This window comes from Pyrgilauda ruficollis, unplaced genomic scaffold (assembly GCF_017590135.1).
Source record: "Pyrgilauda ruficollis isolate IOZ18807 unplaced genomic scaffold, ASM1759013v1 scaffold204, whole genome shotgun sequence".
In the NCBI taxonomy this organism is placed as follows: domain Eukaryota; kingdom Metazoa; phylum Chordata; class Aves; order Passeriformes; family Passeridae; genus Pyrgilauda; species Pyrgilauda ruficollis.
Genome location: NW_024519652.1, coordinates 577,470 through 600,110, shown reverse-complemented (window position 1 = coordinate 600,110; position 22,641 = coordinate 577,470). Strand labels below are relative to the sequence as shown.

The 22,641-nt window shown below is 44.7% G+C and overlaps 1 protein-coding gene across 1 annotated transcript in view; it reads right to left on the bottom strand.

The window, feature by feature from the left end:
• The window catches only part of DGAT2 (diacylglycerol O-acyltransferase 2), a 23,597-nt gene continuing 956 nt past the window's right edge, over positions 1-22,641 (bottom strand). The window contains exons 2-8 of the mRNA XM_041467289.1: positions 15,897-16,016; positions 14,804-14,911; positions 13,932-14,002; positions 6,339-6,543; positions 3,073-3,247; positions 2,188-2,390; positions 1-1,401 (exon numbers count right to left, since the gene is read on the bottom strand). Coding sequence (XP_041323223.1) covers positions 1,247-1,401; positions 2,188-2,390; positions 3,073-3,247; positions 6,339-6,543; positions 13,932-14,002; positions 14,804-14,911; positions 15,897-16,016 — 1,037 coding nt within the window. The 3' untranslated portion in view covers positions 1-1,246. The remainder of the gene's footprint in view (positions 1,402-2,187; positions 2,391-3,072; positions 3,248-6,338; positions 6,544-13,931; positions 14,003-14,803; positions 14,912-15,896; positions 16,017-22,641) is intronic.

Sequence of the window (22,641 nt, the reverse complement as noted above, 5' to 3'; positions counted from 1 at the left end):
TATTTTTGCCCACATTTATTTCTAGAAATTTGTACAAAAATTGATACTCTGTAATACAATAATCTATCAAATATGACAGATGAACATTTGTCTTTAGAGGCAAGATTCCAGGAATGTGAAGTACCATCCTCTTGCATGGAAGAAAGGCACATTTTAGAGCTCAAGATACACTCAACTGAATGGTTGAAAAGGCAGGTCAGACATGCAAGTAGTGCAGTGTTTCAGGTTTATACATAAACAAATTGTACTCTCAAGAAATCTCAATACAAGCAGTGTTAACATCCACATAAAACATTTTATAAATACTTTTTTAAAAGTAGCTCACTTTAGATCCTATGTGTGCAAAGGCTACTCCTTTATATTCACTGGATGGAGTAATTAGAAGCCATCTTCAGGCCAGAAGTAACCTCTAGATTTCCCCAAATACTTCTGGGATCCAAAGCACTTGCATCAATAGCCCCACTGCATTTTCCCCCCTAAGGTCTACCCTAAAAGTCTACACCAGGGCTACACGACTGCACCACCCCACTGCTCCTAGAGCTTACCCTTGGAGTTTTATGGCTATGAAAAAGTCTCATATTTCCAGCTACAAGCCTCTGTGCAAGCAGCACCTGGGACGTATCTGCTTCTAAACTGACATCTTAAATAGTGGTGAATTTACAGCTACAAAATCATCCACTATGCCGTGGATCAAGCTTCACCTGACTCTCTCTGCACCATCTAGCATAGATGCCACACCAGGGAGGTTGGCAGCCCAACTGTACTTCCAGAAAGGGCTTTTCCAAAGCAGAAATACTCTAGTACTACATAAGCATGTCTCAACAGTGTTCTTGTGTAACATACTGTAAAACTGCCATGCTGCTCAAATCAACCTGCTGCTTTTTAAACTGAAAACCAGATGCATCCTACTCTCCCAAAATTGCTTGTGCCAGTGGGTACAGTAGCTGTAGGAATTTTTCTAATCCATTGCTGGTGATCCAACAGCATTATACAGCAGATTACAAAGGCAATCATTTATCCAAATCCTCACAGCAATGGGGACTTGTGCTTTATTTTTTGTATAAAAAGATGTTTGTAATGGGATTTCTCTAAAGCAAAGCCTTTATTAATTTTAAAGTGGTTTAGCAATACTTTGAACACTTGCTTTGAAGAATACATACACCCACACATGCTTTCAAGTACACAGTGACAACTTGGACTCCTGGAAACGATGTGTTGGTTCTGAGAAAAGAGGTGCTGCTGAGCTTCAGTTGACTTCCAAGACCTCAGTCTCTGGCAGGCCAAATTTGCTCTTGTATTTGTCAAAGAGTTTGATCAGCGAGTCCACATATATGCTATGGTAGAAGTCCACATCCTTCTGGGATGGATTACCAATTTTGGGGATGGTGATGGGCTCTCCAACTGATAAAAAAAGGAAAAAATCCACATTAGCTTAAATGCTCCTACAACCTAAAGTATTTGTCCTCTATGGACACAGCTATGATCATTCAGCACATCCATTCTGGCACAGCAAAGTTTGCCATTATAGCAGAGGTTTGCCTGATTCCTCACAGTTTTACCAGGCTCTGAAGCACAACTGTCCCACAACAAGGACACACACCACATCTGCAGCAATACCAGATCTACTTTGGCTACACAAATGCATCTACTGTTCAAGGTGGCTAGGAAGTCCCCCTTCTGTTTACAGCAGAGTGATAAATCCCTCCTCAATTAACATGAGCCAAGAGTCAGTTCTTCTTAGGTATTCCCCTATACACACCACAAAAGCAAAGCTGACCCTTTTCCCCCTCCTTCCTTAAAGCCCTGTTGCTTTGGGTTAGAAGACTCAAATGCAAGCTTTAGGGCTGGCTTTAAATACCCAACTGTCAGACATGCATCCCACTGGAATATGGGAGCCAGGTTGCTTCTGACTTTAGCTATCCAAGGCCAAAGACAGTAGAGCTACAGCCTTTTCCCCCCAAAAAAAGCTCTCTTGCAAAATTGCCGGGAAGCAGAACATTGATTGAAGGCTTGTAACCACTGGAAACTCTTCTAGCTCATTCTCAGTTTTGCTGGAAGGTTTTTATATAGAAGGGAAAGCCATTTTATAGTCAAGACTCCAATACCAAACTACAGCAGGTGTACAGCATAGACTCAAGTATTCTGCTACCTGGAGAGGCACACAGCATGTTTATACTAAAACCTTACCAACAGTAGTGATGGGCTTGGAGTAGGGTAACAACCCCCAGGTGTTGGAGGAGAAGAGGCCACGGCCATGAAAGATGCATGGAGCAAAGCCAATGTGCTTCTGGAACTTCTTCTGAACCCATCTTCCCCAGGAACCCTCTTCAAAGATCACCTGCTTGTACACTTCATTTTCCCCAAAGGAGTAGATAGGAACCAAGTCCGCTCTAGAAAGACAGAAAGATTCAGGACCCCACCCCAGACTGCAGTTCATATGACATCCCCACACTTTCTGCTGTGTGTTCTGCCAGGCTGCACAGGTGCTGGTACCATCACCCAGAGCTTTTTTTGCAGCACAAGGTACTGACATAAGCCAGCCAGACTTGGCATGACATAATAGATGTACTTTGAAGGCACACAAGAGAATTGCACTGACAATGGGCCTGTGGAACACTGTGTAGTCAGGTATGGGACACACTTCCATATATACTCAACTCCTGTTTTTGATGGCCATCTCCTTTCAGACACATAGGGATCAGGGGGACTGCACAGGTCATCACCCCATACTGACACTGCCTCTCCTTGCCGTGGAAGCCTCCTGCTGTCCCAGGGATCCCCCTACCCCTGCACCTTGCTCAGGGGAAGAAGCCAAAGGACACTCATGTCTAATGCTCTGAGCAAACACCCACACAACACAGCAAAACTGCAGAAAGGAGAATTCCTCCAAGGTATCAGCTGCTTCAGGGAACAGAATCACAGAATGGTTTGGGCTGGAGGGGAACCTTTTAAGGCCATATAGTCCCATACCTTTGCATTGAACAGGGATATCTTCACCTAGACCAAGTTGTTCAAATAAAAGCACCTTCCAGATGGCAGCAGTACTGTTCCAGCATTGAGGTTGCCCCTTACCCATGCCGTAGAGCCAGTTTCACAAATCCCTTTCGGTTCTTCAGCGTCACAGAGTTCTTCCCTGGGGTGCAGTTCAAGGACTCTGCTGCCCCTCCCACCACGATGATGATGGCATTGCCACTGCCATTCTTGGACAAGATGTAGTCTATGCTGTCACGGTTCACAGGACATATACCTGGATTAAGCAGACAGACACAAGGGTAACGCTACAAGACTGACTGGTGACTTCAGGATCTTCTCATACTTGTAGCACAAAGTTTATGCCTCAATTGCAAGTTGAGCTGTCCAACCTCCCTCTGGTCAGAGCAGGTAGTATTAGCAGGCAACCTATTCTTCAACTAAACAAACAGTTCAGACCTAGCTGTAAACTCCACAAACATCAGCTCTCAATAATTCTCCTTTATCAAAAGACTTCAGCAAGGATTTTCTGTATCTAGTGATATCAAAGGCATTGGTGTCAGACATCCTCCCTCCATGTAAACTTTACAGTAGGATTTGGTTTACCTTTAGAAAGGAAGAAAGCAGTTGTGTTATTTTGATGGATGAGAGTCTGATATTGACCAATTCCTCAGCAAAATTAGGTAGTGGAATAGATATGGAATAGATTTAGCAATATAAAAAGAATAAATGGACAAACATTTAAGACAGATCTGAAATAATATGAAGCTCTTGCAATTTACAGGACAGGGTGTTTATGTAAATCCATACTCTGAGGAAAGTGTCTACGAAGGTCTTTCCCTCCATTCCACACTGCAAACAGCAGGACCTCCCTTCACCTTTAGTAAGCAATCTCTGCCCTAAAGCACTAGTCCCCACTCCAGGGAAATGAAAACCCAGAGACAACACCTTTAATTTTCTCTGTATTGCTTTAAAAATGTAAAGAAATTTGATTGTCTGCTCTATAAACTCTTGCCTTTATCCTACTATTGGTGTCCAAGCTCACTCCTGCCTCACTTTTTTTGGCCAGAATAAGCCAAGGAAAAAATGGGATGCAATCACTTACGCTCCCCTAACACAGCACATCTGATCTGAGTACTTTAGATCATGCCCTATTACACTCATGGTATTAATTGCTTGAGCTAAGAACTAAATGATGAACAGGCCCTGGGGTCTTAGACAGGACAAGTCTGCCAGCCTTGATGTCTATCTGGGCATCAGGGTCATCACCTATCCCAGCTCCAGGTAAGAACACAGCAGACCACACTTGAGACAGATCAGCTGGAATTGAGGATGAAGAATTAGTTTCTTTCAGCACAACTGCATCTCTGACTGTTTTTCCTCTGAAAGGCTCAGGCTATACTCACTGCTTCAACTTTGTCCCGTTCTCCACACAAAGGCTCATGCTGGCTACACAGGTCTGGTAACAGATTTATGTTCAGCTCTTTCACACTTGTTAGCAGGGGGAGATTACTGCTGCTCACAGCATCAAATAGTTCCTTCAGAAAGTGCAATGAGACATGGAGACAAGTGGCAATAGATAAAATTCTGCTCTTCAGCACATTCACACTGGATATAGGGATTTCTGGTCACGCCCTCATGCCTTATAGGATCCCTGTTGTATCTCAACCTCTAGTAGGCTGGGAAATTAAGAATTAATACTATTTGTAAACCAACTATGTGTACTGGTACAGTGTTAGGATTTGTTATAATTCCACCTGGAAGTGGTTCATCCACAGAAAAAAGAATTGAGGGAATTATCAGCACTTTCCAAGTGATGTTAAAGCCTTTGTATCAGCACCCTTAAGTTTTAATACAGGAAAGTGAAGACAAATTGTGGCTTCAGAAGGTTAACATCGTGACACCTCTAAACTTGCTTAGACCCTAGGAACCAAAGAAGCACCCTTTTCCTCTGGTTTAAACACAATGCTCAGAGATAGCCAAGCCAGCAATGATGTTGCTAATGCCTACTCCCACATTCTTTCCAAAAAGGAGAAAGCAGCTCTGGCTGGCCACAAGACTTGTCTGCCAGTCATACTGAACAGATTAAAGATGTTTTTTTAAAATATAAAAAGACTGCATGGAAACTTAAGCAACACAACTAAATTTACAGATGTGACAGACTGGAAAGCAGATCCCAACTTCTCATGTACTGCTGTCCTGGGAATTCCCAAATTATGGGCTTCACACAGCAACTAACACCAGTACAGGAAGACAAAAACCATCTTGAGATATGCCCTTTCTAGATAGGGACAAACACCTTCTCTGCACCAGATTCAGTTAGTTTTTCTCTCCCTCAATTAAGACAGTAATCTCAGAAATAGTCAATTCTAGCAAGTCAGAGTCAGGTACAGCTACTCCTATCATCTTCCCAGCCATGGTCTTATTAAGATATCTGTTTTAAAGTCATTTATTAATTAATCAGTTCCAGAAACAGCAAACCGGTTACTGGATTGTTCAATTCACAGTCTTCAAGTGTTACTCCCTCACCTCTAACTGACAGGCACCCTCACTCTGAAAAGGAAGCTCAGGCCATGCAAGAACGCTTCATTGATATTTTAAACACTGTTTCCTCTGCCCAGTCATAACTTACAAGCCATCCAGCATTAAAATCCTGGGCTCCATTAAAACAGACCTATTCATGTAATTTGGCACACTCACATCACTGCATCATCTGTGGGATCCATATACAGGAATACATTCAGGGAAGGGGGTCTGTGAACAGCTGGTATCGTGCAATACTTCAGACTCTTTTACCCCTGGCAGGCACCGAGCAGTGCAACTGGGGGAGACAGCATCCACTACCACAAAACACAGATGTGTGACAAGTAATGTGGTAGTGAGCCCAGGAGCCAAGCTGGCCATGGCTACTCAGTATTTTCAGTCAGTGCAATTTCTTCCTGTACCTTCACACAATAACTAGCACAACTTGGTTCCATGCCTCCACCTTCCACGACCACCGTTGTCAGATATCTTTACTATGGTTTTGGACAAGAGTATCCTAGAGTTAAGGATGAACACAGAGGAACAGCAGTCCCTGCAGCCCGAACTAGTCATATTCACAGAATCACAGAATGGTTTAGGTTGGAAGGGACCTTAAAGATCATCCAGTTCCAACCCTATGCCAGGGACAGGGACACCTTCCACTAGACAGGATTTCTCACATTTATTCACAGCTTCCTCTTGACAACTCTATGAAAGCAATGTTTGGGTGGTGCTACCAGTAGGAAGTGGTTACGTGAGTTTCCAACACAGCTTTTCACTTGACAGAGGTGAAGACAGCTCAGAGCCAAGAGTATAAACAGAAATGGCAGTGTGATTGCGCTTACCACCAGACATTAAGTAGTCCCTCAATATTGGCATCCTGAAGTTCCCAGCCAGGGTAGCAAGGTATGGTCGGATCCCAGGGAATTTCTGGCCGACACCTGTGGCCTCTGTGCTGAAGTTGCAAAAGGCACCCAAGCCCATGATGCCATGTGGATGGTACCCAAAAATGTAATTCCTGGTGGTCAGCAGATTGTGGGTTTTAACTAGCTAAGAAAGAAAAAAAGAGATGGATATTTTCAGATAGTAAATAAAAGTGCAAGAAGCAAAAAAAAATTCATATCCCCCAGGTTTTGTCTCTCTTCCTATGAGGGAGAACAGCCTAAGAGCTCATGTATAGGCTCTCCTGGATTTCAGAGGCTCTGGTAGGAGCAACATTTAGACTTCAGTTTCCCAAGCAGAGGAAGCAAGATGAACAGGCTGATCTCGGACACAAGAAGCCAGCCAGCCAGGCAGGAATAGGGCATGGGTTGCTGCAGCCTGGGCCTTTTGCTTCTTTACTCCTTCCTAAGGTATTCTGACACACCTCTTGCCCAAACCAATCAAGATCTTCAGTCCTCTAGCCACAGCTACCTCCTTCCAGGCCCTCTCTCAGCACGTTAGTGGCTCACATCCCAGTATGAGGAGGAAAGAACATAAACATCACTGTCTCATAGGAGAAGTAAGTTCACCTAATGCCTGAAAAAGGAGCCAACCAGTTAATGGGCCTGTTGACCACCTTCCAAGTGGGAAAATGTGCAGAAGGGTGGTAACCACTGGAAATTATCCCTCCTTTTAAGAGGTTCTGTCCTGGCCTACATGCCAAAGTGTCAACAAGACACCTCAAGCTGTCTCTGATTCCTGCAGGGCATGCACTAGGAGTTATGATCACATTATTTTCAGGCTGTGCAATATTCTTAACCATTTCCTCCTCTGTTTGCAGAGCATGGACTCTCCACAGCTGTCTTAGCTAGCACAGAACAACCCATTCCCTGGTACCACTACTGCCAGAGGGTGCTTTTTTGATGCTATAGGTAGCAGCAGCATCCCATGTGTCAGAGCATCTTCCCCAGGCAGTACACATGCAGTCTGAGGAAGCACACAGGACAAAACACAGCAGGGTTGCTGCATCATCCTACAAAAATAGGGATCAAATTTAATTTTCCTTATGTTAGAATAGTTGGTGTTGAAAGAGACCTTAAGGATCATCCAGTTCCAAACCTCTGTCACAGGCAGACACCTTTCTCTAGACCAGGTTGCTCCAAGCCCTGGCCATGAACACCTCCACAGATGGGGCAGCCACAACTTCTGTGGGCGACCTTTGCCAGGACCTCACATCCCTAAGAGTCTATAACCTCTTCCTAAAATTGAATCTGAACATCTCCTCTTTTCAGGCTGCAACAGGGCCACGTTTTGCCAACTGCAACATCCAACAGCTCTCAGACCTACAAGCTGAAGCTTTGGCACCCCATCCCTCAAACTGTATATTCAAACGCCATCAGTTCCCATAAGAAAAAAAAACCCCACAGATTTCCTAGATGTCACACCAGCATTACCCACCCCACTGCCTCGGACAAGGAGTGTTTTGGCACGACTAAAGCAGCATGCCCAGAAACTTGATTCCCTTCTCCCTGTTCTCAGCCCTGCCCCAGATGAAGCTACAGCTCCTGTGCTATTTAAAACAGCAGCTGTGATATAAGCATGATGCAGCAGCAGGTTCTGCAAGCTGACTGGCCCTCTTCATAACTTCCTCTGACTTTGAGGCCATGTAGAACTCCAGGAAGAGGGCACAGAGGCTTGTGGTTGCAACAGCTCTGAAGAGCCCCTTTGCCTATTCTTTCCTAATTAGTAGACTTTGCTTTCACTTCCCAGCATAGAAGGGCTGTAGCCTTGATCAGTTACAAGAAACAGGGATCACAGACTAAAGACCAAAAACCTACCTCCAGGAAAAAAAGTAGTGATATGGTAAGCAACCCCTCCATCTATCAATTCTTGCTCAGGTGTAGAGAGACTTCTATAACAGGCTATCCAGGGCAGTGGTGGACACCACGTCCTGGAGGGAGTTAAAAGCTTTGTGGATGTGGCACCTGGGCACAAGGGTTAGTGGTGGCCTTGGCAGTTCTAGCAGAATGGTTGGATTTGATCATCTTGGGGAACTTTTCCAACCTAGACAATATTCTGACTTTTTGACTACAGGCCTGGCAGATACAGACACATGGCTTGGTTGCACAAGCAGCAGACACTCCTTCCTTAAAGCTCCTGTCAGAGCAAGGTAGCAATTTCCAAGCCTCATCTCTCGCCTGCACCAAGCACAGATCCTTTAATAGGAAAGACAGCTGAAAGAAGGTTTGTCCTTATCATTCTAGAGCACGAGGCATCTGCATGTTGAGCTTGGCAGAGCCACACATATGGAATACACGCTGTTCTTCTGCTCCAGCCCCTCCACCACATGCAAGGACACCCAGATCCCAGTGGAGCCCATTGCTTGGATACCTAACAAGAGCCCCAGCCAAGATGGAGCCTTATTGCCATGGTTGTTTTCCAAGAGCTCCTGTTATAGAGCCACAGAGCTGGCAACACCCATGACAATCAGTCAACCACAGCACTGCAGGAGCTGGGCAAGGGGTATGCAGGGATCCAACTAAACAAAGGCAAGGGAGAAGGGCTGAGATTTAGCCTCATATTCATACATGTGTGCTTTTCCCCTGTTTATCCCATGCAGGCTGCCACTGCACTCTACACCTGTCCCACAACACAGAGGCTTACAGAAGGTAAACATGGAGGGTGCAGGTAAGGTTCAGTCTATTCTCCTAGAGAAGAAGTGACAGGACAGGAGGACACAGCCTCAAGTAGCACCAAGGGAGATTCAGATTACACATTAGGAAAAATTACCCAAAAGGCACTGGAATAGTTGGACTCAATCTTCAAGGTCTTTTCCAACCTTGGTGATTCTATGTGTTCTTCCACCCAAGTCAAGCCAGGAAACCTAAGACCAACAGACATCAGACAGGGTTCTCTGCAAGTGAAGGTCTTGAATCTGCTAATGCACAAACTCAGCCCAGAGAGGGTATGACCTGCCAATACCTTCATCTCTCCCTAAATTTAATCTAGAAGCAGGAATTTTTGAGGCAGTGTAAATCATGTATTTCTAGACTCAAGTAAGAGTGAAGATAGTGAAGTGCACAAGATGGGGCATTGGAACCAGAATGCATTTAAAGGTCCCTTCCAGCCCAAACCATACTATGATTCCATGCCTCTCTTCAGGTGGCTGATTACTCACTGCTGGTTCTTTGAACCCCTCCCCTTGAGAAGCAAACAGTGTTATCAGGTTGCCCCAAGGAATTGCTGTAGCTGTTACTGAACAACACCGCTGCAACTCTGTTCTGGACCTCCAGCTGGTTTTTCCTTTTGCCTCCATGGTCTTCTCCATTCCCACACAGCTCTTTGGAGTCTCAGTGCTCCCATGGTGAGGCAGAGTCAGCACATCCCTGCTGCATCTCAGTTGGACAATCAGTACTAGGAGTGAAGATGAACCTTCACCCCATTGCACTAACACACCTGTTCCCAGCTGCTGTTAGAGACCAAACCTGCTTCTCTGGGAGCAAAGTCCATCTACCTGCCTAATAATAACAGATTTCTTTACACAGAACTAAACCAGCCTACAGAAGCAGTAAACCAGTGTAATAGTGTAAAGAAAATGAGTGTTAACATTTGAGTGCCAGATACAGCTAAAGAACCATATTGCCAATTTTATTTTTAGGAACAGTGGCACATTCAGTAGTGGAGAAAGAGGACTTCAGAACCACTGGTGCTCAGCACCAGGAGCCAAAGAGTAGGAAAAAAAAATCAGTTGTCTGGGTGGGAGCTGAGCAGCACTGACTATGGTAGCATGCAGAGAGCAGAAAACCAGAGCTCATCCTGCAGGATCCAAGCAGCAGCTCTCATGAGCATGTAAGCTTGCAAAACAACCCAAGAACTGCACTTAGCCACATCACACTCAGCAGCATGATGGCAGAAATTATCCTACCTTCCCAGCAGTGCAAGCCAGGACCTGAATACCCCTCGCCAGGCTCCCAGTATTACATATGTCACAAATTCACAGAATGGCTTGGTTTGGAAGGGACATTAAAAATCAGCTTGTTCTAACTCCCTGTCATGGGCTGGTATGCCTTCCACTACACTAGGTTAGGACAGAGCAATCAAACCCTTCTATTTCCATTCTGTAAATCATGTACAACAATCAAGGAGGAACTTTACCAGGAAGCTTGCCAAGACACAATATACAAGACAAACTGAGGGGAGGAAAAAAAAAAAAAAGACACTTTTGGCAGCAATTCCTGCTCTGGCCAGATGCCCACTCTCCCATTGCAGTGAGCAGATCTCCCTGCACACACCTAAAGTGGTCACGGTCTGACAAAGGTAAGCCAAAGGTCTGAAGCTCTGGCTATCTGGAGCCCTACTTCTAGTGGAGATGTTCACATGCTCAGGTGACAGCTTCTTTACCTACACAAAACCTTTAGGTCATGGCACTCCCAGCACAAAATCCTCACATCACCATGTGCTTAGGAGGCTGCTGGGATCAACAGCATGAGATTGAGATGGTGTGTGCAGGTGATGTCTGCTCCAGTTCAGCCCCATGCATACACCTGCAAGGGCTTGGGCTTCACCTTCAGTGTGACTTCAGGCCCAGGACTCAGTTCACTGGAACATTCCTCAGCCACTTCACGTACTGCTTAGCTTAAAGCACTATTTACAAGGCCAGCCATTAACCAGCAGACAAACTTAAGTTTCTAGTGCCCTAAAATAGGTTATTATCAGAGCAGCTGCATGAAGTCCGTGGGAATGTGGCCAACTCAGCTCATGCTGAGTAACTGAGCCAGATTCAGGCTGCTTTCCAAATCCACCTGGTATTACAAAACATGACCTCATATCTTCAGGTATGGGTACAATAGTCCTGGTGTCTCAGGCTGGGAGGCACTGCTGACTCTAGTGAGAGCAGCCTAATCAGCACAAACATTGGAGCAGAGCTTGATTCTCATGCAGCTGCTCTAACAGAGCAAGCCAAATAGGAAGAAATTCTTGTCTGTGCGGGTGGTGAGGCCCTGGCACAGGTTGCCCAAAGAAGCTGTAGCTGCTCCATCCCTGGAAGTGTTCAAGGCCAGGATACACAGCCTGGTTGAAGCAACCTGGTCTAATGGAAGATGTCCCTGACCATGACAGAGGGGAGGAATGAAACAAGCTTTAAGGTCCCTTCCAGCTGTACTGTGATTCTATGAATTAAATCTGAGCTGATAGCCCAACACAGCTGGTACCTGTGCAGGTATGGATGCAGCTACCACAGCTCTATATGCAGACTTTGCTGGAGGTAAGTTCAGCATTACAAATGCCACCAGTGTGACTGTCATTGGCGTGATCTGTCCTTGCAGTGCTCAGCAGACACATGGCACAGGATGAGAAGCAGCAGAGGACTGTCCTGACAGACCATAAGCCTGGGACACAAACCAAGTCCTCCCGAGCCATTACACAGATCAAAATCCAGGAAAAAATTATTTTTGCAGAGAGAACATTTAAACAAGTGATCCCTGTAGACCTGTCTCCCTCTTGGGAAAGAACAGGTTAACCAGTTTAACCCAGGAGTTCCCATGCTCTTAGCAAGCCCAAGGCATTCTGGTTCTTGGTACCATTCTTAATATCCAGAGACATTATTCATTGCTCATGCTGATGCATTGTTCATGCATCAGTCCTTTATCAGCAGAAAAACACTTCTAGCACCTCTTTAACCCTAAGATCCCTGTAGCAGCTTTTCCCAACCCTGCAGCCAGCTGGCTGTTCCCCCAAAACACATGCAGGAGTAATCTCCCAGCTGTCAGCCCTCCTGTTCTGCCCTTTGCATGTGAAATACCAGTGGACTCCATAGACCTTGCACAACTCCTCCCCCTTAGCAGCAAAGGAATTACAAGCATAAGGAGTTCCCACAAACAGATATGTGAACTAGCAAGTGTTTATTTAAAAACTGCTGTAAAGTTTAGTTTATCTACCCCATCTCATCTCCAAACCTACCTAAACAACCCAGCCCTTTGACAAACTTTTAATATCCACAGTGAATCTGATCTGCAGGACTTCTGCAAAGCATATTTCCATCAAGACAAGGCTAAATTTGCATCCAAGGAATAACGGAACAGCAGAACCAGCACTACAGGTGACCCTTTAGAACCAAGTTCCCAGCACAACAGAGCCCATTTCAGCAATATCCAAGGCAGCAGTGTTTAGTGCAGCACTAAGGACTTGGTACTAGAACACAACACAACTGAGACCCATCTTCAACAGCAGAGCCTGCTCAGTTCTCTGTCAGCCATGAGACCCAGGCTGACTTCCAGCCTGTGCAGGCACAGTGAATTTTTCCATGTACACTTAGACTTGCCAAGAATGACCTGTTAACAACAGCAAGTTTCATGGTGAACTCAGCAGTGTTGGGTTAATGGTCGGTCTTTCTCTTAAAGGTCTTTTCCAACCTAAATGTTTTTATGCTTCTCAGAGTACAACAAAAGGCTTGTTCACCAGCAGCACGTTCAGGCACCCTGAGAGTTCAAGTGACTTTGCAAAGGAAGAATCCAGTCTAAGCTGCTTTGGCATCCTGCTGGAACTGGATTCCCTGTTCCTTTCTGAGGCTAGACTATCTTGGGGATAGGTAGGTCAAAAGCTGTATCAAGGTCCCTCCCTCATACTCAAGCTGAGTAAAACTTGCCAACAACCTTACATAATAGTCCTTTCAGCTGTGTGCCCTTCCAAAGAGGATCGAGTTCCCTCCTAGCCAATTTGACCCCTGCTCCCTTCCAAGTCACCCAGCTAATTCTGTGGTCCCAGAGCAGTCTGGCAGTCCTGTCATCTTTCTGCAACATGTCTGAACCAGTAGGAAAAATACAAGTATGTGGCGAGCAAGTTACAAGCTGGAGAACTGAAGCTATTCCCACTGCTGGAAAATCCACTTCTCCAAAGCAAAATTTCACTGCTCCCTGTGAAGTGTTGTGACTTTTGGTACACAGAGGTCCCAGATATTCTGGCCCAATACATCCCAGAGCAGAAGTGTTACTGGAAAACAGGCAAAAACTGAGCTAGATTTTATGATTTATGAGAGGGGAATAGTGTTAGTGTCAGGCACTACACAGGACTGCTGCAGCACAGAAGAGAATCACAGAGTGATCTGCATTGGAAAGAACCTTAAAGATCATCCAATTCCAATTCCCTCCCATGGGCAAGGACACTTTCCACTAGACCAGGCTGCTCCAAGCCCCATCCAGCCTGGCTTTGAACATTTTGAGGGATGAGGCAGCTACCACTTGTTGGGACAACCTGCACCAGTGTCTCCAGAAGCTGGAGAGATGAACAGGATTGCAGACTGACTCCAGGAATCTGGTAAAACCACTAGAAACAGCAGCTTCTGGCAACCACATTGCCACCACTGGTAATACATTTCAGATTTTCTAACCACAGCTGCCACGAGCAGTAGTATGGCAATAGTAACTGATCCATGTCCTGCTTACAGTTCACAGATAGACTAGTGCCAGTACAAGACACTAAAGCAGTTAAACCCCAGGGTACAGAGTTAAACTTTTACTTACTCTTATTGGAAAATAATCCCTGAAGTACCTCCATATAGCCCAGTTTCTCACCCACTGGGATCTTCTTCCCCCTGTTGAAAAAAATGAATCGTCTTTAAAGCTCTTTCCACATGAATGTCCATCAAAAAGCCTAAAGGACATTTGCTGTCTCACTAGAGGAATCAACACTTTCCTCCCTCCAACTGGGAGACCTGCATCATTCACTGAAATCGGTGCACACTCTGGAATACAAGGTACTTCAAGCAAATTAAGGCTTGACTGCAAATTCCCGGTAGACAACTCTACAATTCAAACTAGAAACACTCCAACTCAACCTTTGAGAAAGGCCAAAATCCTGGATGGTTTCAGTTATCTTGAAGCAATGGACAACTGTGCTCACCTGGCTATAAAAGTAGTTGCCAGAGCTTGTAACCACTGCTGGTTCCCAGAGCTGGCTCCTATAGGTTTGGGGCTTTTTTTCCCAAAATAAAGTCATCTGCTTAATTTGTAGCAACACTGACTCTACAGAGGAGCCACACCTTGATAATCACATCACAATCTGAACCTTTCAAGAGCTGGAGAGGACAGAAAGGTCTTGAATTTTTAGATCTTTCTGAAGTAAAGAACCTAGGCCTTATAAATGTTAGCAAAAGCCAGCAATGGCATAATAGTAGTGAATGTTGTTTTTGTATTGCTCTCAGCATCAGTGAAACCTGCAGTCACTGTTCATGCTGAGGGCTGACATTTAAATGTTTCACTGAATAACGCCTTTGGTCAGTGATTCAGCCAAGTTCCACTAAGAAGAGAAGTCATGCATTACAAGGAAGTGCTTCTTTGTCCAAATATGGAGACAGGGACACTTTAACAACAAGTATCTGTTCTGCAGTATTTACCTTTCTTTGGTGTATTCCAGTCAAATACCAGCCAGGCTAAATATAGAGCAGCAATCGCCCAGCAATCTGTACACAGTATATACATGAGGATTAAAGTGCAAGCAACACCTGGAGAGGTGCAAGAAAGAAGAAAACAAGATTGCATCAGATTTTGGTCTCCATTTACACCCCTTGCCTTTTGATTCTTCTATGCTGAAATCTTAGTCTCAGTCTGATGTCATTAATCCTCAAATAAATTGGATTTGGTCAAAAACCCCTTATGTAGGGCTGATGCAGCTTCCTCTAGAGCTCTGGAAAACCTCAACCTCCCCTTAATGGTGCCTCCAGGCATCTCTTATATCTCCAGGAAGGGCAGCTGCTTCATCAGACTTGATGAGCATGAAGATTTCTTTGTGGCCCTCACCAATGGGATTTTTTCCCCCACAGCTACACACAACCTCCACAAGTTACACCAGCTCTGTATCAGCCATCCCATCAGGCTGCCAAGGATCCCACCCAGAAATGACATTGTCATTTTAGCACAAACTGAATTGGGAAGGTAGAGCAAGACAGATGCTGAGAGCAGTCATTCTCCAGTTTAATTATTAACAATCCAACGGAGCAGAGCAGCCTGAGGTTTCACATAATCCAAGTACCCAGGGATAAACAGGCTTTACTCTTTTACTGGTCTAACACAAACAATTCTTGCTCATCTCTGATACCTCCAGGAAGGAGACTAAGCCAAGAGGAAGGCATTCCTTTTGCAATCACTTGCATCAGTTACCAGCTGCTTCTAAGAAATCTCTGTGGATATGCCCATGAGCCTGCCAAGTAAGACATTTCCAATTGTTTCAGCCTCATTTGCATGGTAGACACCGACACAGCTAAACATCAGTCAGTCTTTCTATAGCTCTTATGGTTTTCTAGAGCCAGGAAAAGTCATTTATAGTTGAAAAGATCAATGTAACTGGTCTACAGTATCCATGTATCCCAGGAACTACACTGCTGCAGTACGCATCTAGCAATTAACAACTATGAAGAAATTAACGTTTTGCATTAAAATTCATCCCGAATTACAGCCAAAACCCCTTTGCTTTAGTCCAAAAGGTGTTACCCATGACAAGGAAAGTGAGAACCCATTGCAGCACAGAGATGATTTGGAGTTGTTTCTCTACTTTGGATTTCAATAGCCACAACAAATCCTGCAGAGCAGAAAGAATGTTCGATCCTGTGCCTAAAGAAAGAAAAATAAAAGAAATAAAGTTACATTTGCACACTGAGCAAAGGAAACAATATTTTTCCTTTGAAACAGAATCACAGAAAGAAGGGTCATTAAGTCCAGCTTATTTTAGTAAGAGGTTTCAGATAAATCTGCAGTTTGCTTTTAAAGCAAGGCTTGCTAAAAGCTGGTATTTTCCATGGAGTTTGGGCATCCTGGAAGAGGAAGGATTGCCATCTGCCAACATCCAGCTTTTTTCAAAATACTGGAGGGGATTAAAGAGTAATCATCAGTAAAAATCCTATTTTTTACCTGTTCAAGCGTAAAAGAAATCTTTGGGTTTAGAATGATTTGTATTCAAAGAGACCTTTATAGCTCATCTCAATCCAATGCCCTGCCATGGGCAGGGATACATTCCACTAGACCAGGCTGCTCAACTCTTGCTGAGGGGCCACAGCTCCAGGTATTTGCTATCCCAAAAACCTTACAAAATTGCATGTGGACAGACTTGATATAGACTGAGGATTACCAGATACCAGTTTAAAGAAAGCGTTTAGCAATAGTGGTGTCACTGGACATATATTTATGTCCTCCAAAAGAAGCCAAAAGTCTTAGAGATGATTTGTGACTCACAAGAAAAGCCCACCCCCATTTTTTTCTTCCAGCACCTGCATTTACACTACCAAACCTCTTTGGCTTCATAAACCAAACACTCCGGCCTCGGATCAGCTAAATCCCTATCCTCTTACCAAAGAGAACAGCTGTTTATCCCTCTAGATGAGAATTTGTACTTCAGCATTTTCTAGATGTTTGAACAAATTGCAGGCATTGCCTGCCATCCCTGTAAACAGGCCAATATTGAGTAGCACAAGTCAACCTGTCAGCTTGTTTTTCAAACCACATAAAACTCACATTCAACACCTGCAGACAGAGGGAAGGCAGTGGTTTGCCAGACAGCTCTAAGCACCTGCCCTTGGACAAATGTCCTGGGTCAGTTATTTGCTGAAGGCAAAGATATCCTTCAAAGAGAACAATATTCTCCAAATCAGGTGTCCTAGATTGCAAGGCAATGTGTATTCTATTTGCCAACTGTTAGAGGTGGGGCAGTTATCTTCTGTTAATTGGGCAGTTTTTCTTTATCTCTTCCATGACCAATCCTCCCTCCAGGGAGACATCTGCTGTTAATGGGCTATTGAATGTCACTGCATGACTGATAAAATTACAGCATCCCATTGTGAGATGCTCTGCCCAGAGGGAGGAGCCAAGCATTCCTAACTGGATATAATCTGATATTTTGGGATACCAGCACAGCCTTTCCACCAGATTCCCAAAGCAACAGCTGCCTTTTCCACTGGATCTTCAGAGGAAGACTACACCCCTCTACAGAATCCCTGCTCCAACAGAACCACATCTGCCACTGCAGGATGACTGCAGCCACAATTCCAATTGGACTGCTGCCAACACCCTGACCAACAGGGTGTCAGGTTGTATTCTGACTCTGTCAGTGTTGGTTTGTTTTACTGCATTGTTTTTTTTTATTTTATTTTTATTTTCTTCTCTAATAAAGAACTCTTATTCCTGCTCCCATATCTTTGCCTGAGAGCCCCCCTTAATTTCAAATTTATAAAAATTCAGAGGGAGGGGGTTTACAGTTTCCAGTTCAGGGGAGGCTCCTGCCTTCCTTAGCAGACACCTGTCTTTTCAAACCAAGACATCAGGAAAGTCAGTAGTTGCCATGGCCTGAATATTAGCATTTAATTCCCAGTTAAGAAATTAAAGATGCCCAGTAGCAAAGGAAAGGACCATGGGAATGGTCAGTCAACCTGGCAAGTTCATCAGGTCTACCTTTGCACCAAACCTGCAGACTCCAGACTAACCCATTTCATCAACCAGGCATTTACAAATTTTAGTGCCAAGACAATCCTTCCCAGACAGTCCTGAGCTTCTTGTTCATCATGTCTGACTGACACAACTCCCCAGGCAAGCCTTATCTCCTTTCAGCTTCAGTAGCCAGGAGGCATTTTTGAAAAGACCCTCCATGCTCTAGAGAGCCAGGCCAGTTATTAGATACACAGAGTGGAAGAGCTTTGACAAGTCAACAGAAATGGGGGGGAAGGGGGGGGGGTGGCACTCAGCCACAGAAGAAAAATCCAACACTGACACTTGAGCTCAGTCCATTAGAGAAAATACTTCCTCCTAATGGCTCACCTGAGGGCCCACTCCAAGCACCTTTCACATATTAAAAACCCAAGGCATTTTCTGTAGCTTTCAGGGAACAGACTATCCTTATAACCTAGTTTAAAAGGGCCCGGTAGACATAACTATAATTTGTATACATTCTTATCAGTCTTCTCCCAAGGAAACATCCTGGATCCTGAAGAAAGCTAAACCCCTGTCTTCTGCCACTGAAGACAGTAGCTTATCCTGTGCTGGCCACACAGCACAGGCCCTGGAGCATCTTCCAGGGTACCTGTCCCAGAACTGGAAAGCCTGACTGGGGAGCCGTAACTAGACGATCATTAAGATCCTTTCTAACCCAAGCCATTCTACGACTGTCAGGGTCAGCCTTGGCACACCATATCTTTGGTAAAGAAATACTTTACCAACAGCTTTCCTGGTCTCACATGAGCTGGTCTCCAGCTCACACTGCAGCCCGTTCCCTGGAGTACTGATGCCATACTCCCTGCACAAAGCCATGCATGGCTCTCAAGGACATTCCTTGTCACAAGGGACAGAGTAACAACTTCTCCAGGAGACCTCCCTGCTGCTCAGAGATGGCAGTCATCTGCAGCCTTCCAAGGAAGCTCAGGGACATTAGCCAGCTATCCTGCAAGGTGATGGGGTCACCATATTTTTATCATTTAGTTCCATCTAACATCAAATGCAGGAGTTGCTACCAAGGAGATCCTGGAATCAGCAAATGGTTTGACCAAGCATTCGACTCCTGCATTACAGACTCAGCATCCTGTGCTCTTCTAGCACAGTTTATTTCAGATAAATTACACAAACAACATTTATCTAGCCAGGGAAGTAGAATCAAAGATCTCAAGAGTGGAAGTAATTCAAAGGTGGGCACCAGAAAAACCAAACTGACATGACCGAACTAAATGTCAGCATAAGAAATAAACTGAGAAGAAGTACAAGTGTTACATGCAGTTAAAAATACACTGAATCCTTGTTAAAGCCATGCTTCATCTGCCACTCTTTCCAGACAATTAGCATGTTAATTCTTGGCCAATAATTAACCTGCTGCACATGGCTTATTTAGAGGAAAACCATATTAGATCCATCAAAGCATAAGCTGCAAGTGGACATTCTGAGCCATGTATTTTGCAGAGAAGCAGAAATTGGAACAAAGATAGATAAGAAAAACAGACCAGTACTAGAATATTCAGGAGGACTTAGCCACCCATGCAAGAGCAGGAGCCCACACAGCACACAGTGCACCTGTAAAACCCCTTGAGCAACACATGTTCTTGGGTCATGTCTTGGGTTTACTTAGGTGCCCCAAGCACAAGCATATTCACTACAGAGTAAACAATTTGTTAGGAAAATGAGTAATCAGCACAGAGTATAGTCATCCTGCCATGTACACAGCTTTAGAACAGTTTTGCTCCTGTCCCAGGAAGCTACTCAATTACGTATTATCTGCAGTATGGTGTGTCTACAACTGGAGATGAACAATATTTTGAAAAGGGACATGCAAATAAAAATTTTTATCAGCTCTTTTAGAAAGGAGCTGGGATTCTCCAGACCCAGGAAACAAATCTGTCATGATTACTTATGTTAGTTCTGGATTTACAGCACTAAACTCAGCCCTCAGTCTCCACACTCACAGCAATATGTATGTTAAAGCGATGTAACCACAAGACCCGCAATCTAAGCTTGTTGGCTGTCCCAGACCAGCCAACAAGCTTAGATTTAAGTTAGCAACACTGAACAGGTCTGGACAAGAGAAAATTACTCATCCTATTACAGCTCCTCAGTGTGTCCAGAGCACATGAGAACTCTGAAAGAGGGGTTTCGTATGAGGAAGCCCAGACCTTCACCTCTCAAGGAACTTTGTCAAGAGAGAACAGCTCCTTACAGCCAGCCGTGAAGCTGTTCTCCCAAAACAGGAGCTCCCAGGCTGCCCACCCCAGAGCAGAACTCAGGTCTGGTAAACCTCACATGCAGTGTAAGACTAACTCCAAGGTAAAGCTGAGCAAGATCATATTCTTCATCCCAAACTTCTTGCTGATGAAGTAACATTAGAAAAGACATTTCAGCACAGGACAGCCTTTCAAGGTTCCAGCCACACCAGCATCTTTCCTCAGAGGAAGGGATGAGACAGACCTTCTTGCTGCTCTGCCAAATACAAGGAGGAGACCTCCTGGGCATCCTATGGCCAAAGTGCGGCAGGTCAAGATGAGGAGACCACAACCCCTCCTACCCAGCCAGGTGTGTCAGAGCATCATTCAACCCTAGGCATTGGCCCAAGGTCTGCTCTGATTTTTGCAGCACTAGGTTGATATCAAAGGACATTCCTCTGCATACATACAGGGATGGATATAAAGGCAGATGCCTGCACTTTTTTTTTTCTTGTTTTTGAATAGGATCAAACTTAATTCAGCCAAATTTACCAGCATCAGAGCAAAATCAGATGCCAGGAAAACAGTAAGACTAAAGGACAGTATGAGCCTTCCAGATGCTCACCCCAAAGTCAGCCCTTTGCACAAGCATGATACTTGGAAAAAAATATTCAGGGAAGTAGGAAAAAAAAAATCTAGTGGGCTTGTTCTACACATCTTCTGTAGTGAGGCAAGTTGTTCAACATGATTAAGTACTACATAAGGTCTCATGAATGAACCTCCACACCACATCACCTCTGCCAGTTTTGATCTGCAGGGTCCCACACCACTATCTTCATACCCAGTCCAAGCCAGAACTCCTCTGGGAGGCACCTCGATTTGGCTTTGAAGCCAGTCCTGTGCTTTCCTGCCCATGCAGGCTACAGCACTGGCAAGGGGTTGGTAGATGTTGCAGTCACCAAGGCAACATCCCTTGTCTCCCCAGGCAGAAATAAGTTAAATTAAGTTAAAAAGCACAAATATCACTGCAGGATCCCCACGAGGTGCCTCAGAGGAAAACTGACCTGAGGAGAGTTAAGACAGCTTTCCATCACTAATCAGGATTATCTAGAGATGAGGCCAATCACTGTCCCTAAACCACAGTCCATCTTGAATTATGCATGTGTCCTAGATCCATCATTAACATGCCAGTGCCAACAAGGTGGCTGATGAGGTCTCAGGTCAACCCTACATATTTTACAGGTTTCCTGAATTATTTATTCTCTGCACTTACTTCGCAGTTAACTCTCAATATAACAGTTTGGATGATGCTAATTCACATAACCTCTCTCAACTGAAAATATAACTTGTCCTCTGTTAGTCATGCAAGCAAGCAAAGTTATTTTAAGAAACAGATCTGAACACAGGAAACACATGCAGATCTTCTCCCCAGTCAGTTCACAACCAATCCTTCAGATCAATCTAATATCCTGACAGAGATGAGCAACAACAGCTCTACACCCAGTGCAAAATCAAGACTTCAGAAGTTAATTCACCAGGTTCATGTCCTTTCAGCTCTGCTAATGATTTGTTTAATCAATAAAACATTTCACAGGTCTCTTCATCCCAGGAAGTATTAGCAGTTTGCTTTTTGAGGGCAAAAAGCCTTCCACAACACAGAGCAATCACTCAAGGATCCTCCACAAACCACAGGTTAAATCGTTGTCCAACTGCATTTTCACGCAAAGCCCCCCGGTTTGCAAATCCCGACCCTTCTCCAGACAAGCACCCTTTCAGAAGGGATACAAAACTCTATCTAGCAAAACATTTAAACTTGCTGAATTTATTCCTAGAAGATCCTTTGAGATGCCTTTACAAGCAGGGAAGGTAGTTTGTGATTTGGGACTTCCCATACTTTCTCCAAAGCCTTTAACCAACATGTTCCAGCGTGCAGGGAAGTGTTCAGTGTCTGCAGCAGCTCTGTCCACGATGGGTGCCAGCCACTGACACCCGTTCCATTCTCTCAACAAGTCACTTCCCAGCACGGAGGGCTGTTAAAGCAAACTTGGCAGAACTGGCTACCACGAAATTCCTCATTATAAAACAGCAAAAATAGCAACATGCTGCCATTTTTCCCCTCTCCCCTTGATGTAGGTGTGGGGAACACAGTATTATGAAACAGCTGGACTCGCTAAAGAGGCCTTTTCCAAGCTAAATGAAATGCTATGAATATGAAGTCGAGACTGAAATTTATCAGCCACGCAGTGCGATAAAGCGACACTTCTCTTCCTAGCATGACAAAAGGAGGGGGCTGGGGGGGAGGGGAAGACTCGTTTTACGCAAGTGCCCTACGCCCACATTTTGCAAAGGTGCAAACTCACTGTAGTTTGCACCTTAGCAAAATGTACAAGGCCAGCTAGAGCCGCTTCCAACAGCCCCAGAAGCGCACCCCGAGCTTCCGAGCCACTGAAACACAAAACCTGCGCAGAGACCTGTAATCCTCAACCCAAGAAAAGCTACAGCTCCCTCCCCGCCATTGCACATCGCTCTCCCCCCTCCTTATTCCCTTGCAACAACGTTCCCGCGGCAAA